General features: G+C 31.2%; 1 protein-coding gene across 1 annotated transcript; it reads right to left on the bottom strand.

Moving 5' to 3' along the window:
- Positions 1-69: 69 nt before the first annotated feature.
- On the bottom strand, positions 70-20,090 carry ninaC (STKc_myosinIII_N_like and MYSc_Myo21 domain-containing protein ninaC). The gene is made up of 23 exons (XM_018520615.1): positions 19,868-20,090; positions 19,146-19,327; positions 16,367-16,471; positions 11,129-11,520; positions 10,946-11,036; positions 10,030-10,125; positions 9,764-9,949; positions 9,108-9,296; positions 8,839-9,038; positions 8,108-8,448; positions 7,778-7,988; positions 7,539-7,680; positions 6,247-6,705; positions 5,702-5,991; positions 5,228-5,487; positions 4,923-4,988; positions 4,530-4,708; positions 4,083-4,297; positions 1,901-2,001; positions 1,511-1,728; positions 924-1,105; positions 759-843; positions 70-446 (listed from the first exon to the last, which is right to left on the bottom strand). The coding sequence occupies exons 1-23, from the start codon at positions 20,079-20,081 to the stop codon at positions 141-143; spliced, it is 4,710 nt and encodes a 1,569-aa protein (XP_018376117.1). The 5' UTR covers positions 20,082-20,090; the 3' UTR covers positions 70-140.
- Between the last annotated feature and the right edge of the window lie 271 nt (positions 20,091-20,361).

A 20,361-nucleotide genomic window follows, 5' to 3' on the forward strand; every position in this document is an offset into this window, starting at 1 on the left:
TATGACAAATATATATATGGATAGAAAGAGAGAGAGAGAAAGAGAGAGAGAGAGAGAGAGAGAGGGGGAGAGAAAGATAGAATTTTATGAAACATATAAATGTAATTAATGATTTTGATGTAACTCTGATCTCTATTTGTTTATAGGTCAGCAACGTAGCCTTTGACAGTAATGCCTGGTGCTATCTCTGTAGTAACACTATCTTTGGCGTTTTCTTCATTCCATGCGTTCTCTTTCGCATACTTTTCTGACATTAGGATCATTTCGTTTGGACTCCATTCTGGCGAATCTTTGTGACTATCGTCGCTTTTGAAGGCAGTATTCGATTCGTCTAAGTCGCTATGATGAAATTTTGATGATTTTGGCGATTCTGGTGATGTGACACTCTCATATACAGGATTACGTTTCATCGAAGCACGTTGATGAGATGTTTTCCGCAGCATCGCCTAGAATGACGAATATCTTTTGAAAATTGTTATAGCAACATGTAGTTTTATCTAAAATTTGGTGTATAATTACCTGATTTTAAAAATATCTTTATAAAAATAGAAAAAATGTTTATATTTATAAAACATAGATATGCGTATTTGACTGTGGCTACGTTTATCGTGCGCTTAGTTCGCGACCTACGATAGATGTTCTCGTTTAACTTACAGGATAAACAAGGACACCTATTGTATAGACCGCGGTCTAAATGCACAGTATAAACGTAGCCACTGACTTTGAAAGATTAACATAAATAAATTAACATATCTTACTTGAAAGTTGAATGGAGGTGCATCATCGTTTTCATCATTGTTGTTCTTGCGTCCGATCATTTCTAATTCTTTGATAGGATTTATTCTATAATGGAAAAAATGATATCACTAAGAAAAAATTGATTAATATCGCCATAAATTTGTCTCAATCAAATAAATGATTACCGAATATCATTGTTAACATTGCGATTAATTTTGTTTTCAAACTCCGTATTGCCATTTTTGTTTTGAATATCTGACTCATAGTTGTTGAAATTGCGCATTGTCGATGTTTGTGTTCGATTTAGTGGTACTGATGGCAATGGTACTTTCTTCTTAGAGTGTACTAATTCAGCTTTATAGATGTTCTATGTATAAAATACAAATCTTTATATATGTATATAGAAATTGAAATCAGGGTATTATTGCAACTATGTACTTTAATATGTATAAATTCTCGATATTTTTTTAAGTATTATTTTGGATATTTTTTTTAACATCAATGTTATAATTTTGCAATTTGAAATATTTTATCAAATTAGGTACTAGATGTATAAATAAATAAAATTTGTATATTTTTATTTTATGTGAAATTGAATAACAGAAAATTCGTTGAAGATTAAAAGTGAAGATTTTAGCAATAATTAAGTTTAAGGGGCGAGAAGAAATTAAGATTTCTAAAAGGAAATGTTTTTAATGGAAGCAGTTTTTAGTTATCCAAGATAAACATGGTATTATGTAATCACAACAGCTCATAGTTTGTGCAAACTTACGGAGTAAGGAGTATAAGATTCGGAAGATTGAATGGAACCGTGTTTATTCGCACGTTGAAAACTAGAAATACTACGGCGAGGTGGCTCTTCGGGTGGACACTGAATAGGAACATTCGGATCCCTGGTGAATGGAGTGTTGATTAAACTTTGCTCACTGTTGACAGATGAACGATGAAAAGGCATGCGATGTGGTGAGTTTGTTGTTTGAACTTCAATATCTAAAAAAATGTATCAAGTGAGAAAGAAGAATTCACATTTTTTCATAAATAGTATATATGTATATATTGTATATATTGTATATAATATAACATGCCAGCAGAATGACAAATTTATTTAATTTTGATTTCTAGAACTCTTTAGAATTTCCTTATAGCGCGCGAATTTAGGTACCTCTGGTGTGAATATTTTTATTGGCCCAGGGCACGGTTTGTCTACGTAATGGCGCATCCCAGGATTCCTGTTCATCATCGTTTAATGTAGATGATATAGATCTACGAGAATATCTTTTTCAGTTCATTTTATAAATTGTCGAAATGCTCTTAAAATTCTTATTTTTTTAAAAAGCACAATATGAAAGAACATCTGAAGACTGACATGTGAAAAAAAGGAAATAAAAAAATAATATTTATCCAAAAATGTATATAGAACATCAACAATCTTAATCCTTCGGTGCCACTCTAAATACAGCATATTGGGTTTTCTTTTTCCAATGCTTTTTTAATGCTTCTTTCATTGTTTATAGCTTTTTTTTTTATTAAAGATACATTTTTATTAATAAAAATACCTATGTACATTTGCTTGATACCATTATGTTCTATAATGTCTGGCATTTCAATCGAAAACATTTTTTATAATGTATTTATTTTTATGAAAGCTATAAGCAATTGAATTGATTGAGTGTGCTATATCCAAGTGTGTTGTTCCCATAAGTACCGAAGAGCACCAAAGAATTAATTATGAAATTATTGTACTTGATTTCTGTACGAGTGAATTGAGTCATTTCATATACACTTTCTCCAAGTTTTATCAAATGATTTTTAAAAAATTTACTTTACCAACTCTCATGTGAAATGCATGTTTAATTCTATTTCTTATAGTTTTCATTAATTTTTACTTCTATTTTATTAATTTTTATATTTACTTTTATTAAATCCATTATAATCTCTGTGTTTGTATATTTGCAAGTTAAATTAGGACATTTTTAGTTCGCAATGTACAAAAATTGATATGATTATTTGATAATCCGTTGATATGATTATTTAAATTTCGCGCGCGTGCGCGTCCTTGTCATCGTATGCGTACAGGTCAAACGCGCATCCGCCATATTTGCGGTAAGTTCGCGCCGCGTCGCGTTTGCAACAAGTCGAACTTTGGTGTCGTTCCGCGTTTTTCGTGTGTATGGTTTGTTAAAAGTGACTTCTGTCTGCAAAGAAATGCAGGAAATATCAGACAATCATCGCAACATGCGTATATATGCTTTTTCTACGATATTTGATTTTCTTCTAGAATCACGAGAATTAACGGCTTCTGATCGGTATAAAAGTTAAACGCGCATCCGCCATATTTGCGGTAAATTCGCGTCGCATCCCGTTGTAAAGAAATCCGATCCGCGTTATTGTGTGTTACTTGTGTTCGATGAAAATGACTATTGCGTGTAAAAAAGATTGAAAGAATATATTGGAAAATTGTCGCAACGTTTGAGCATGCCTTTTCCACTTTTTATGATATTCAATTTTCCTTTGCGACAGATGCAGCATTGAGATGGAATAACGAGCACATAAGGTGAATTAATATTGGTAACTAAATTTCGCTTGTATTTTACTTGTGTACCGTCATTTTGCGTGCTAATAACTACCTTCCTGTCGGAGATCCCGCTATCTTGTCAGAAATCGATTGTCTATCAATTGTATATTGTAAATTAAAGTTTTAATGATTTTATTTTTTTTTTAGAGAACGTACTACGTTCGTGTTGCTTGTACTTTTTGCACGTAACATCTTCGGTTTCTCTCTTTCTTCAACGCTCAAATATACATATATGGTTATATATATATTTTTTTTCTTTGAAGTGCAAAAATTTTTGGAGATTTTAAGCACCGCCAACAGATCTACAATTTTGCTGGCGATCAATCTCTGACAAGATAGTGACCTTTAACAGGAAGGTGACAACCATGGTAACAACCGATTTTATAAATTTTTATTAAATATGAATGTTAAAGTCTTAATAATTTTTTAAATGTAATTTTTTGGGTCCAGAAAAATTTCGCCCTATTAAATTAAAATTTCGTATATACATTGTTTAAAAGTTATTTTACATATTAAATGTTAAAATTTTTAAGCACTTAATAAAATTATTGTGTCTAAAGATTATTTTGTTTTAATATGAAGTTTTTGTTATCTCTATTAAGGGGTAATTGTTAATTTCAAGTGTCTATTCATGTATATATATGATAAACTTTGTTATAGTATCAATGTTTTATATTTATAATATACATATATTACATATTTTTAGTAATATTCCCCATCCAGGCTCTTGCTATGGACTGAAGTTTAAAAGATATTTTAAGTAACTTACCCTCGTTTAATATTTATATTTGAAGGATCATTTATGTAATTCATATCGAAATACGGGAGTTCTTGTTGTATATTGAAAGGTAGTTTATATACTTCGGGTGGTTTCACCTGACTTATGTAGGCATCTATTTTGGCACTTGGATCGACTTTTTCAAGAGATACATTTTTATTTAATTTCTTCAAAGCTGCCATAATCGATTGATTATATAGATGAACCTATTACATAAACCTTTGATAATTTATTTGTAATTTTTATCAAAAATTTTTATATCGTTTTATTTTATAGAAAAAAATTAGAAAATTTATTCTAATTAATATTTTTTACATGTTTTTAATTGATTTTTCGTAAAAATTGTTTTAAATTCTTAATAACATTTTTTGTATTAAAAATATTTAATTTAAAAATTAAAAGAAATTGTAAATTTTAATTAAAAAAAAGCGATAATACCTGTTGCGATAATTGTACGAAATCTTGATAGCGGGCTGCACGGTACCATAGGAGGACTTGAAATATGCTTTTCGATCTCCATTTGCTGCAATAGAACTTGATGAAATCCTTCGTCTCTTGGCTCATCTCTTCCTTCAATAAGGGTCCCATTTCTTTTCTTGCTATATGCCCTCTGAATGCTGAACAAGTATAATAATAAAATATAATTTTTTGACGAGTTTACAAATGTTTTGTATATAAATTACAATTTGTTTAGATATACTTGGATCAACATGTGAATCCTTGGATTTGTTTATTGTTGATAGTACTTTATAATGAAAAATATGTAAAAAGTAGGTGAAATCATATTTTAATCAAGAGTTAATATTAGTTTTTATATTTTTTAATACCTACTTTTCTGTATCATCAAAGCCGCTTCTTCTTCAGTAAAAGAGTTTCTCTTGATTGACGCTTTCCTCACTGAAACTATGTTTTACCATCTTTGAAATATTTGAAACTTTGCAAGAATGTTTGAAAACCACCCAGACAACACAAAGTATCCAAAAGATAAGACGTCTTTGGCGTCTAAAAGACGTCTTTAAAATGTCTTATGTCTCAATGTATTGTCTGGGCACATATAGGAATAAGTATATTTATTAAATTGTATATAATTAACGAATCACATTTATTACGATTTATTCGATCGAAAATTTACTTACCAATTTCCTTTTTGATATCGTTGATTTTCAAAGCGATATTTTTGCGTGCTAGAAAAGCACGCATCATGCACTGTATTTTTATGATTTTTCTCACTTGGGTCTCGTATAAATGGGATAGGTATTCCTCATTGTAGTACTTTAAAAAGACTTTACTTTTGCCAATAATCCATCCTTCCATTTTTAATCTGATCAAAAGTAGTCTGCAGTTGTCTTTCGTCATCTCTACTGTTTCGTCAAAATCGAAGGCTAAAAACTTGTATCTGTAATTAGAAAGAATCGCCTTTGTGTTTTATAATACGAAGTAGTATAATAGAAAAATACTACTGCTTGATGATTAGTTATATAAATTACAAAAATCCTTATACATTTAGCTTTATATTAAAGTTAATTAAGCACGTTCTTTCTTTATAATTTGTTAAATTTAATTAAAAATATTATTTTATAAGGCATTAAAGGATTAAAGAATTAAGTTACCTTCGAAGAAATTCTTGAAAAGGTATCCTACACGGATATCCGCGTCGTTTGGCTTTCGCTGTATCAAGAACTGCTAACGCTCTAATTTGCTGTCTGACGATTTCCCGGTAAAAGCTACGAGGAGCATCCTCAAGATCGGAACGTATGCATCTTACAAAATGCGTGCCACCGTTTCCCGCGCCTATCGCGAGATTTTTCAGAATTTCAAGACTTGTTGCTCTAAACGTTGACGAGCACGTTCGCATTTCTCGTGTCTGCGAGTACTGTCCTCTGGACGCAGTGTTATATTTCTGTTGAATTTAAACGAAAGATTCCGTTACGATAGTAAACTAGAAGAGAAAAGTTCGTGGAAAGTTCATTTTTAAGTGCTTCTAATGTTTAAATTAAGAAATGCTCCAGATTAGAAAATGAATTAGTTAAAGTACTTTTTATTGAAATTAAAATAGAGATATATCAAATATAATATAATTTATATATATATATGTATAGGTATATATACATATATCTTGATATAATGAGAGATACTTTTATTTACGACCACTTACTCGAAACATAGAAGATTCCTGCATAAGGGTACTCCATTTTGTTTTCATTGTTTTCTTCGCCGCGAGACAATGTTCGTGAACAATTGTTAGGTTCCCCGACTTGGTTAGCTTGTTGGTGAACATCTCTTTGACTGCATCGTGTGAAGAGTATCTCATCGTGTTGATCACCTCTGGCGGTACGAAGTCTCGATTTTTCGTGGCAATTTCGCTGGCATCATATATCAGCTTACCAGTATAATGTGCGACTATGAACTCGTGTGAACTCACCGATTTTATGTGAGTGCTATGTTTATGTTCTTTAATCCTCTCAAGAATGTACTGAGCGTCTTGCATTTGCCGCGAAGCATCATCGATAATATGAAAAAGACCATCTCCTTTGTTCATCAGTTGATCAACTGCTTCCTTGTTATCGTAAAAGCGTAATCGTTGAATGGGTATATCCTCCTCTTCCTCTTCTTGCTGAAACCGTAAAAAAAATACAAATTTTTATAATATAGAATTATTAATTATACATTTCGTTAGTATATTGTTGATTTGATATATAGCTACATATATGAAGTTCTTATGATCGTGACTTAATTAATTTTAAATCTTATGGAAAATGTCCTTCGGTTAAATTGGCTGGAATTAAAATATGTTATTGTCCTCGACGTTTTGAACAAAAGTCTCAACGGACACGACTCTCTAAATTCAATATTTTTCCGTCCAAAGACGTTTGAAGTACGTGGAAACCATGTTTTACTTCACGAATCAAATATATGAATATCTCTCTCTCTTTTGCTCTTTTTCTCTATATATATATATATATATACACGCATATGAATATGTATACATATGTATATATTGTATATATATATATATATATATAGAAAAAGAGCAAAAGAGAGAGAGATATTCATATATTTGATTCGTGAAGTAATATGGTTTCCACGTACTTTAAACGTTTCTGGACGGAAAAGTATTACATTTAGAGAATCGTGCTCATTGATACTTTTGTTAAGGACGTCGAGGACAACAACATATTTTAATTCAAGTCAATTTAACCGAGGGACATTTTCCATAAGATTTGTACGGGATCCTTTATGATGTAATAGCATATATTTAACTATGTTCGCGAATATTAAAACGTAAAATTATAATAGGATATAATTCCTTTAAAAATTTTATACAAATAGAATATAGAATATTTTTATTATTTATACAATAAGAAAAATAGATACTGAAATAAAATCTTACGAATTTGATATAAACTAATATATACGTATTTTAGATTATTCATTATAAATTTTTACCATTTCCCAGGCGAATACTCTTTGATTATAATAATATTGCATTTGCTCGTTTATCGTATTCACTAGTAATTGTTCCAACCGATTTATTGAGAAACATTCGAATCCAAAGTGATCAAGGATGCTGATAGAATATTTATCACCACTGAAAATTAAAGTAAAAAAGTTTTAAAAAATCTCGCCGATACAAAATCCTCATCAATATTTTATTTTTTCTGCACTTCGATAAAATTTTCACTTACTAAAGGCTACGAGTCATTGAAAGTTTATAATTGATGATGTTGATTATCCAGTCTACTAAACGCTGATAAAGAGTGTTCGCCAAGACATCTCGTGCCTCTTTTGCTTCTTCGCAAGTATGTTTCTTACGTACTGCTGATCCCTTTACGACTAAGCAATAATTAATGAGAGCCCAAATAAATTTCTTTGAGTCTAAACCAAGAAGTTCCGCTACTGCAATTCGCAAAAATTAATTAGTTTTCGTGTCTCGTGGGCAAGGTACATATTTCAATGTGATTTAATCTTTCATGCATTGCATTGACAAATTGAATTCTTCAAATTCAAGTTTTTACCTCTGTTAGCAATTTCGTTATCGTCCAACTCGGCCTCTCCATTATTGCCTTCAACAAATCGAATCTCCCCGAATATCAGAATCGCTGCAAGGATTTTCCAAATAGTCTCGCAATACTCTTCCATATCCATGAATTTAAAACATTCCGTAAGTTCTTTAAATTTAACCACGTTGTTTTGCGGATCATTTCTCACTTTGAACGCTCGTTTCTTTTCAGTATTCTTGTCGGTTATTTTGAGATATCGAAGTTTTCTTCCATTTAGTAAGAAATATGGTTTTAAATTTTCTGATGCTTCGAGACCGTCATAAAAGTAGTAAAAAACATGGAAGTTTGATTGATTTCTGAAAAAGTACTTTTTCATTATGACATGTTAATACACTTTTGCGATTTATTATTTCATATTTTCAATTTTACAATTTTTTATTGTATATTAATTAGATTATATTTTAATTCATTTTATTATTTTTATTATTCCATTATTTTTGTACTTTCTCAAATTGTAAAAAAATAATTATTAGCACTGCATATTTTCGTTATACACGCCTGTATAATAGCAACCCGTTGTACATTGAAATATGGAATACAATATATTCTTTGATGCCTTAACTTTCGAAAATAACTATACTTTACAAAAATTAAAAATCTTTAAAAGATTAGAGTCTTTAACTAAAAATCTGTATAGCATATGTTATGTTATAAGTAAAAATTTCATTATAATATAAATAAATTACCTATCGCGAGTCGAAACGCGCCATTTTTCAAGCTGATATAACCAGAATATCGCCCCCGATGCTTTGCCGGTTGACCCGAAAGTCAACTGAGTTTGCAAAATGCATCTGGTAGAATTAGCATTCAGTGGTGTCCCCGCATTCGTAAAAGCATGAATAATTTTTATAGCTTGCAGTACTCTTGCTCCGGTATTGTGCAGACCCTGAAAGTAAAAAGAACAAGTTTTCTCATAATTTTGTTTATATATCTAATATGGTTGCATCGAGCTCACTTTTCCGAGGAATATAAGGTGTTCCATTAAATGCAGCATATTCGTCGTTTTCCCGGAATTACTTTCACCGGCCAGCAAAATGTGTTGCGGTTCTTCGTTGAGCATAACATCTTGAAATGCGCTATCCGCTACGGAATAGATGTGAGGAGCGTTATCTGATCGCGATTTGCATTGGTATTTTGCGTGATGCTGCAAATAAAATTGTTCAGATTTTTGTTGTACAATTTATAATAACATTGGTTTGCAATTTTATTATTGAACATACATTATTAATAATTTACAGAGTTCACTTTTTTAATTTATGGGATTATAATTTATTTGATATGTAGTATATAAAATCATAAACAAAATTTAAAGATAAATCGAAAAATAAAAATACGTTTGATATTTTTTACATTATGAATCGATCATACACATAAATATTGCTTATATTATGCTTATTTATACAAATTAATAGACTTTGATATTATCTCATTGTTTTTTGTATTTTATATTTTTTAAATTTCTTTTTATTATATTGATATTTTTTCTATTTAATGTTTTTGATAATGAAAGTTTTAATATTGGTTTTAAGAAAGAGATAAACACAATAATGTCGTTTTTGTTAATTTTATAAAAAAATGATCCAAATGTAGAAAATCTAATATAAAACTTACGTGAACACCGTAAATATCGTTTTCCTCGTTTGGGTTGAATATCAATAAAATGTCGCCAATAAACGTGTGATATTCACCTCGCCGCAGTCTATCACGAAGTTCATCCAAGATCACATCCTCAGTCAAAGTATCCAGCGCTGCTAAGTCCTCCGTAAGCATTTGTTCCGATGGTTTATCCTGATGAGTCTATCGTGCAAAAATTAAGATTTTCTTCTAATATATATTATAAATCCATCATTCATAGTTCAACTTGCGCAAGTTGTTACCTTCAAAAAACCTTGATGAACTATTGATTCGGTTTTTCTTTGTTTCCTGCCCTTCTCCGAGAGATCCATCGTCAGTGCTTTTATTTCTTGTGTCAACTAAAATATCATATTGTATATGTATACTCATTCATTTTTTTTATTTTTACAGCAATTTTTACATTTTCTAATTAGAATATTTGTAGACTTTAAAAAAGAAAAGGCAAATTGAGGCTACATACCTATTATCTAAGATGTTATGAACAATTTTAAATCAAGGAAATATTTAGAAAGATGTAAAATTTTTTCATTCTTAATAAATAATAAACTTTAATTTATTATTATAATTTCCACTATTTTAGTAATTAATCGATTAAGTTTTAAGGAATAAAAAACCGAATTATGTAATAAAATTTAATCTTATAATACTATTGATATGTAAATTTTACGTATAAGTAGAGTAAGTATTGAGCTAAGCTATGCCTTCAGTGATCATTAGGTTCCATAGCAGAGAATATGAAAAATAATTTCAATTTTTAAATAGTTTTCTGTTATTATACATTTTATTATATATTTTGTTTAAGTATTGTGAGAAGACACACACACAATTGGACTACATATTTTAATTTCCATATCATCTCAAGATTGATTTTGATATCTTATTCTTTCTTTTAAGTTAATAATTGAATTATTTGTGTTTACAAAAGTCTAAATTTTGTAAATATTTTGTCATTAAAAATGTGAAATGTATGAAAAAATGTACGAAAAATTTACGTATTGATAACAATTAACATACTGTATCTCAACAGCTATAGTACTTTAGAGTTAAGAATTCTGGAAATCCGACAATTTATTGACGACATTTTATAATCATGCATCGTATAATTTGTCTTTTCTAATTCAATCTTTTAATCTACATTGTACTAAAATCGTATATTACAGGATAATCGTTTTCGGGTAGCTCCGATAGAAAGGGATGCTCGATGATCTCCATCATGTATGGTCTGTTCTCAGGGTTCTTTTCGAGGCACCTGAAACGAATATATCGCTGTAGCTTTCATGTTATTTCATTTGCGATATTCGTTCATAACAAAGAGATTTTCGTATCTCTCTGATCACGTACTCAGAAATGAAATCATTGAAATTTTTTGACCAATTGGCAGGTCGGTAGAGAGTCGGCGGCGGATTCCGGACGATCTGGAAGAGCGCACGAGTCGGATGCATGTCCTCGAACGGTGCTTTGCCGTCGGCCACTTCTATTGCCGTAATGCCGATCGCCCATACGTCGACTCGGCTGTCATATCCACCGTCGACTCCGCTATCTTTGCTGCCAACCATTTCCGGTGCCATCCAAGACGGTGAACCTATGTAAGTGCGCCTTTTTTCAAGTTCGTTCTTCATTGTTCTCGAGAGCCCAAAATCCACTAATTTCACTTCGCCTTCTTTCGTTAAAACGATATTGTTGCCACGGATGTCTCTGTGGATTACGTTGTGTTCGTGCAAATGGATTAGAGCCTGAGAAAGAAACAATGTGTAATATCTGCATTATTATCCGATCTATTTTGTGAAGTTGAGAAATTTTCGTTGATACAGGGAAAGGTTTTGCTGAAGTATTTAAAAATTTAGCTAGATACAGATCTGAAAATTTTGTTGAACCATCAAAACAATTATATAGCTGGTTGCTAGAATGTCAAAAGTTTTTGCAACATTGCTTATCATGTTTGAGATTTCTATATAATTATTTTTTGATGGTCCAACAAAAGTATTTTCAGAACTGTATCTAACTAAATTTTTAGATAATTAAACAAAATTGTTATTTCCATGTAAAATTAGAAGCACGTAGACAAAAGGCTGTCAACAGTTGATATCCTCAAGGAGAAAACTTGTTATATACTTGGAATCAATTTAGTAATAGAAAAAATACTTTTTAATAGTGTTAATTTATTTCTTTTAAAAATTGACAACTGTAAAACACTATTATAGCATTTCATGCTATATTCTGAGATCGTAGAACTTAAGAACAACACGAACGTAATATCTTCGAGGTACGGTGATGCGGAAGAGAAGTTGGCAACTCGGCACCTTCAGCGTCTCGCGAGAATCATCTTTATAGATTTACTGCAAATTGAACAATCTATAATTTGTGGCCGACTGTGCTTACAGCGCGTAACAAGCGTGGGTCAGTGAACAGTTCTGACGTAGCATGGGTATGAAATCATTAATACCTGGTTCATCAGAAAACCGTTTTAAAGCTACACTCCGAAGCTAAAGCTGAGCTACCTTATAAAGTTACTCATTATAAAATTTTATTTTATTTATTTTTTATTTATTTCCCGCGTAATCTTCAACTTATTTTTAATATATTTTTATCTATATTTGATAAATCTTTTATCAACTAGCTATAGTTTTAATCAAGAAACAATTATTTTTATCTTTCTATTTAAGTTCCCGTATATTAGACTTATTAATCTCAATATCAAATAATTTCAATTATTTGTGATATTGTTATTTTTTTTTAAAGAGGATCTATGCAACAAATTATTATTTTTATGAAATTTATATTTTGTTGGATAATGCACTCGAAGATGTTTCGACAAATAAGACGGAAAGATATAGGAAATAATGAGTGTCCGTTAATGAATGTTCATTGATCGGATGGTAAGACAAGAAATAGTTACAAGAGTAAGGAGGAAACTTTCAGAAGGGACGAACGAATTGTTAATTGGCGGATAAAGATTAAACGGGATATAACGATCGCTCAGAAGAAGCATACTGGTAGTTCATCTTTCGTTCTTTATCTGTTTCCCGTGCTCTCTTTGTGTTTCTGTTTCGAGCACTGCGTTTGCTGCGCACTTCTCTTCGCGGGCATTTATTTCGCGTGTAATTTGCCGGCATTAAACGTCAGCGTGGTCTGATTTACCGCACGAGTGACCGTGGACGAATCGCTACCGGGCCCATGGAACACGTATCTGCGAGGAAAGAGCATAGAGGGAGAACGGGAGGAGGAAAAAGAAAGAGGGAGACGGGAGGGTTGCGTGCAGTTTCCAAGGTGGATAAGGAACGGCATGAGCAATTGGAGGGTGAGGAGAAAAGGCGGGGAATGCTGGACCCGGTGGCGAAGGGCATCGGATTGTGCGTGCACGGGGCATACCCGAAAGGTAGACCCACATAATGATTTAGTGACAAACTGCTTGGATCGTAAATATTATCGCCGTGAGCCATGAGCCACTCGCGAGAGAAAGAATGCTGGGCCCATTACACGTCGTGCCCTTTCGCCGCGCTTCCTTGGTGAACTTATGAGGGAAGAGAAGTGGATTTCGAGAGAAATATCTTTTTCTCATCACATGAAGAAGAGAAGACCTTTGTCAGTGATACTGCACGAGGTATTTGATAGTTGTAATTATAAACTTTAAAATTAGAAAGAGAATTTGCACATATTTATACGTGTACGATTATATACATCTTCCATGCTTTTAACTATACGATTTTCAATTAGTATTTTCAACAATACATTAGACTTTAAATAATTTTATTAGTTATCAAATATATCTCTTTATAATTTTAATTTATTCTTACTATAATATCTAATATTTTTTCCTTCCTTTCTTGATTTATTCCGCGTGTGATATCCTTTTAGGATATAGCAAGTATTGCGTTTCTTCTCTATTAAATATATTCAATTATTGACATTTATTATATTTCTAGAAATGTTATCAAAAACATCAATTGAAAATTATTGATTTTAGATTACATATATATCTGAACAATTTGAATTAAATACGTTTCTCATTAATACATAAAGTGTTTTAAATATAAACGGAAATATATATACATATTTTTTTTTCTATTGAAGAGAGTGTGAAGACTATACTATAATGTAGTTGTTGATTCTGTATTAGCAATTTATCTTGCATGGAATTTACCGGTGCATGGAATACATGAGGGTAATAAATATATTTTGAATGCTTACTGTTTAATGGCTCGTGACGTTTGTCATATTGGTCTACAGTTACAATGTTGTAGCGGTTGAATAATTATATAAAATAGAGGTCAACAGACAAATCTGTGCAAATACTGGATAAGATAGAAATTATCATACCATGTTAACAAACGGAAACAAATTAAATTTTTTAATTTGTCGTATAAAATTTTATTTCCTCGTTTTTTATTATTTAACGTTCTAGTTTTAAATCAGATTTCTCTTTTGTTCATTTTTTGCTATAATTCCTATTAAAGTGATAAAATAAAAGAAATTTTTAATATTATATTATTCTGTTAGTTAAATAAAATTGATAATACAGTAATTAGTAATATTGTGTTGCTTTACTCATTAGTTTAATTATTTCATTTTTTGCATTTAAAACACTCATGTCTTTACTATAGCTAATATTAATTTTGTGCAAACATTAATATGATAGTAAATAAAGAAATAAATAATGAAATATAGAAATATAATGAGCAAGGAAAATCAATGACACACGAATCAAAGCGGAAATGGTCACTTAAGATCCTTCCTGTGGCGTGCATCAGTCATTCGCTTTTTTCTCGATTCTCATCTTTATTTTTCCTTCCATATATACATGTAGCTTCTTAAGTTCGTTGAGAAATGAGCACGATATCCTCACTAATTATCCGACCTCCTAGGAGAAACCGGAATCATGGAAGATAGCATCATTGTAAATAAGCGAATCCGTTTTCTGTGACCATTAACTATTAAACAAAATCATAGCAATTTATGAAACGGAAGGGTATTTAGCTCTCCGTATCCCATTCCTCTTTTATTTTTTTTATTTTCTTTCTTTTCCTATTTTGATCTTCTGTTTTTGATTTTCTTTATTTAAGTTTTATTCGGATTGCAGTTTGTGCTTATTCGCGTCATCCCATTTCCGGCTCGTTTCGTCATCTACCAGTTATTGCTTTCTTCTTTTTCGAAACTTTGGAAAAATTAACAGCACGGCTTACATTTTATGATTGTCGTAAACGAGGGTAATATTCTATTAATGCGGCGGTTTAAATTTATCGTGACGTTAACTGTATTTTCCATTAATGTTAATAATGATCAAAAGAAAAAATTAATATTTGTACTGGATATGAATTTTATGAATTTATTGAGTTATTGCTTTGCTTTTGAGACCGTTATTTTATTGTTTTGATTAAATTAACTGTTAATTTATTCGTATATCTATACGTATTATAACATTTTGATAAAAATGTTTTAAACCATTTTATTTTTACTTAAAATACGGACGAATTAATTTTGATTTGAAAAAAAATTAAATATATCTATATGTATTGTTTATTCAAGAAAGTTTTTATATAACAGAATTAGAACGTTTTGTCCAATTTGCATATTTAATTTTTTATCTTATGTTTTATTTAATTTTTATATTGCGTGTTATTACATGTAATTATCGTAAAATTGTATTTAATAAATATAATTTTATTTTCATTTTAGTATTCCAGTAGTTCCAATATCTTTTAAAATTTAAAATTAAAATTTTAGTCATTTATCGCGTAGTTATCATAATTATTAGTAAATTGTATTTTTGTAAAGTCGCAAAATACTTCACTTTTTTGCGTCTTATAATTGCACAGCAATATACTTCGACGCCAATGCATCTTCTGTAATCAGAGGGGGATAATCTGCCGCAAGATAAAAGCATCGTCTGGACATACCATCGAGCATAATTATATCGTAATAACGCGACTATTGCTGTGGCTATACACCTACTATTATCATTTCTGTCGGTTCACTGGTGCGCTCTGTCATGCAAGTAATATTTATTACGCTCGGTATCAAGAAAGGGAGGAAGGAAACAGAACGACGAGGGATAGTGAGGGGTATGGTGAGGGGTAGATTGCGGCACAATTTTGCTGAACATTCCGCGACGGCCACCTTTCTCGGCTACCGACGTATATAACTTCTCGTACCCGAGCAAAAACTAATTACCTTAGTCAGGCTCACCCGTTTTCGGTCAGTCGGATATTTTCACGTTATAACATCCCTTTACTAATAATTTATTATTAATCTTACGTCTTATGCAAAAGTCTCTTACTTAGAAGATATTTGTCACTTATCTTCATTAATTAATTTTATTTTCTGCTGTATTATGTTTTTTTGAAGAATATTTCAATGATTATTTCAAGTTACTTTAATTTACATATCATCATTTTAATTATAATCTCTATAATTAGTTTAATCTTTTTTATATAAGTTTTGTATCGCAAAGTAATAATGTAAATAATACAAAGTCAAGAAAAATTATATTATAAGAAAAATATTGCACTTTACAATTCAACGATATGATGTATATTTCGTAAAAAATATATAACAATATATATTACGCAACAGGAAACTTACCTTGACCACTTCTTTTAAAATGAAGGCAATATGTTCCTCTTGTATTCTTTTGTTACTTGCGATTATCCCACGAACGAGGTCCATGATTGTTCCACCTTCGCAGAGCTATAACATGTTGTTAGTTAATTATATTACATTCGAGTTAAAAAATCTAAATTAGATGAAAAGAGGTAACCGCAAAATTGCGTTTATTTATCGAATTCGAGCTTAAACTCGTCATAAATGTTATGAACGATTCATTGCTTATACAATTATTGTTGTATAATAATTCTTAATCTTTTTACTTATGATGTAATTGTGCAACATAAGATTGATATATGTTAATTGAAATGCCATTCTAATTGCGGAAGTAATTTATATCAGTGAGTAAGATTAGAATTAAGTTCCACATATACTTGTTCTTCTTCTGCAAGGGAATCTTTGGATAAAATATCTTCGAAAATAGAGTTTTCTCTTAATTCTCGTTTTTTTTTGCGAATTATGCTTAAATGTGCATAAAATTTTTATTATATACTAATTTTTGGATATTTTTTATTAGATACGTTTCATGAAAGTTAATTTAAAAGTTAAGTAGAAAAAGATTCTCGTAATCTGTTTCTCCCTAGAAATTAAGACTAAGCATCTAGAGAACTTATAATCGAAAAGTGTAATAAACTTCGCGTATATATGTCTACAATTACATGAAACGTGCGGTAATCATGAGTAAACGTGATCCATTGCTACGTTTATGTTACCCTAGACTGTTTCATACGAATCACAATTTGTAACAAAGATTTAACCCTTTTTTTCACATCTTTAATACATATTTTATTTAATCTCACTATTTTCTCAAATTAAAAAGATTTATTATTCTTCTCATACAGAATATATTTATATAAAATTCTCACTAGAGCTCACTTGTACTTAATCCTGTTCTGATTACAATTTTGTGTTCAGTTTTGTTAAAGTTATTCGTGAATAGCATCTTATTCGTATATGAGTGACAAAAAGAAGAACCTTTTCCTCAGATTTTACTCGTAGTAGTCGCGAAAAGCTTCGCCGAAACCTTACGTTCGCGCCAATAAAACTCGCTCGATATGAAATAACACCGGCGATAAATCTTTGCCACATTGTCGTTGCACGTCCCCTCTTTTTTTTGAAGTTCTCAGCCTTGTTTCTGCTTGAGCCCTCTTAAAGCCGATTGACTTACAAAGTTGCTATTCGGTCCACATCGTACCGTCGACGAAATACATCACATCTCCTTTCTATCGCTATATCAGTCTCCGCGGCCAGTTGCTCCTTTATTGCTTGTAATCTCCGGCAACGAGCAATCAGCGAGCTTAACGTAGCAACCGGCTACTCATTACGTTTCTTCGTTGCGGATACTTAGCTCGTCTCCGAGCCTCGCACGCGAGTTCGATTGCCGAAGTGATTCATGAAATTCAGGCGGATTTCGTCGTTTTCGACGTGTTCACACGTCACTTTTGAATCTGTGCGAGACGTGAGAAAGAAAGAGAGAGAGAGAGAAAAATTGATCGAGAATGTGGGTGGTCGAAATTAAAATTGTAAGAAATTTTCGTAAGCAAACAAAGATATCAAATGAGAGTGGATTACTGTACGAATGATTATAAATTAATTGAGATTGTGTTTGTTTAGTAGTATTTATGAAATTAAGTATAATTTTCTAAGTTTTTTTTTTGGAATATGTTTTTCCGTTCAAATTAATATTTGTAGATTTTCATATATGAAACTTCATAAACAAAACTATTGCAAAAGAAGATGGTGACGTTGAGTATATAACTTCGTCTCTTTTTTCTCTCTTTCTCTCTGTTTTTTATCAAATTAAATTTGATCAATAAAGAAACTCGAAATGTTAGAGAATATTTTCTTCCATATTTTATACATTTATAATTTTTCTTATTTTTATATTATTGAGAATATATCATATATTTTCATGACAGTATAATTTCGAAGTTAATGTTAAAGAAAGTACATCTTATTGCCAGTGCTATATTGTGTAAATTTAAAAGTTGATAAAAGTTAATGAAACGACTTTCTTTAAGAAACTTTTTGTGCATCGACGTGTTTCGAACGACAAGGCGTGACCAAAGGATCCCGATTTCTGAGACAACTCAGCGGATTTTTGAGTGCATGTATTACGTCAACTCTATCGTCGCTTTATCCGAGATAAGTAATAACATTTTGGGCACACACCGCGGAGGTCCGTCCGTAAATTAGAGCCGCGACGTGCCGAACCTCACCTGCGTACACGAACGAGTTTAATGATTGTTTAATGGGGGCGCGTGTGTCGTAAATTATCCGTGTATTCGACGGTCTCAAATGCTTGAAATTGCCTCCGGGTTCTGAGCACGGATATACATGGCAACCCTCGTTTTCTCTTCCTCTCTTTCACTGTCTCTTTCAAACCGCCTTCATCTTTCGTTCTGTATCTCTATATTCCGTGTCCTCTTTTTTTTTCCTATGTCTTTCTCTCGTTGAAAAATTACCACTTTGGAGGAAACATTACGAGGTATATTGCGCGACATCGATAGAAACTTTGCTGCGATTTCGACCTTCGGTGCAGTAATAAAAGTGATTGCAACTATAATAACACGTCTTGGAACAGAGCCTATATAAATGAGCTCCATTCACGATGCTAAATTATTTTTTATGATTTGGAGTATTAGTCACTTTATAATGTACAAATTATACTTCCATATTACATATAACTCTGTAAGCTTTTTATATTTTTCTATATATATATAATTATTTTTTTATTTTATAATCTAAAGCTTCTTACCTCCATGACAAACCATATTTCGTCGTAATCGGATTTCTTCGATGATCGTTTGCGATATATTCCATAGAAATCCGGCAGATTTGGATGACCGGCGAAATCACGAAGAATACGATATTCCTCTACAATGAAAGATTGCGTTTCCGGCGTGAGCTTTTGAATCTTAATGGCAACTTTTTTATTTCCTGAAACATAATCGATATGTATTTATCTCTGTATGTGATTATTCTTTGTTGTGGCAGATAGCAGTTTTCCTACGTTTCTGTATTTATGTTAGGGATGTACCGGTACTCACAGCCTTGTCTGGCTTTTTTACTACCCGGCCGGATAGCTGGATATCGTTAGTATCCAGCAATAATATATGTATATATCCGGCTGAAGTTTTATATTCACAGTTCGCGTCATGCAAAATTCTATTCTTTTCAGCTGAACTTCTTACACAGTTTATCTCTTTCCTCTTTTTCTTTTTACATTGGAAAGATAAAGAAAATTATTATAATTATTTTTCTCTTGCTTTCTTTTTTTCCTTTTCTTTTTTAAAAATAGAATGAAGAAATTGCACCGGATATTCGGAAAATATTTGGTTGCATGTTGGATATTTAGTGTCGTATTCTTTTTGGATATTTGGTATCCAGCAATTTTACAATCCCTAATTTATATTGTGATTTACATTTTTATGATTTTATTTCATGTATAGACAGAATATATGTCCTATTGTTGCGTACCAGCTTGGTGATCAATTCCTTCGTAAACGTCGCCGTAAATGCCGGTACCAATGCGATCCTTTAGTGCATATCTTTTTCCTGGATCTTGAATGCTGTCCAATCGTTTAAGAGTCACAGATCCTGTTTCCCGGTTCTTACTCCGATTTTCCATTTCCCTCTGTTCATCTTGGACGTTATCGTGCCAATCGTTTTCTCGTTTTCCGAAATCATTCATTTTGCAGATAGACAGCGTCTACCATCTGAAATATGCCAGAATAGAAACTCCCCCAAACTATTTATATAAATTATTTCAAATATTTAATAATGATTAAAATGTACGCATATGCGGAAAAAAGTATTTTGCAAATGATCATTTTTATGCAATTAGAGATTAAAAAATTTGAAATATTATATATGTATAATAATGTCTAGATTTCTTTGAAATAAAATATTATTAATTTTATGACATAATTAAATAATTAAATGCAAATTTAATAATTAAATTTTAATTTAAA

The sequence above is a fragment of the Trachymyrmex cornetzi genome, unplaced genomic scaffold (genome assembly GCF_001594075.2).
Source record: "Trachymyrmex cornetzi isolate Tcor2-1 unplaced genomic scaffold, Tcor1.1 scaffold92, whole genome shotgun sequence".
Classification (NCBI taxonomy): Eukaryota; Metazoa; Arthropoda; class Insecta; order Hymenoptera; family Formicidae; genus Trachymyrmex; species Trachymyrmex cornetzi.

Coding starts and splice junctions, on each gene's coding strand:
- ninaC (XM_018520615.1), bottom strand. CDS start 20,081: ATGAATGATTTCGGAAAACGAGAAAACGATTGGCACGATAACGTCCAA. Junction 5,992..6,246: donor AGGAATCTTCTATGTTTCGA/GTAAGTGGTCGT, acceptor TAAATTCAACAG/AAATATAACACTGCGTCCAG. Junction 4,298..4,529: donor TCGTACAATTATCGCAACAG/GTATTATCGCTT, acceptor TTTATGTAATAG/GTTCATCTATATAATCAATC.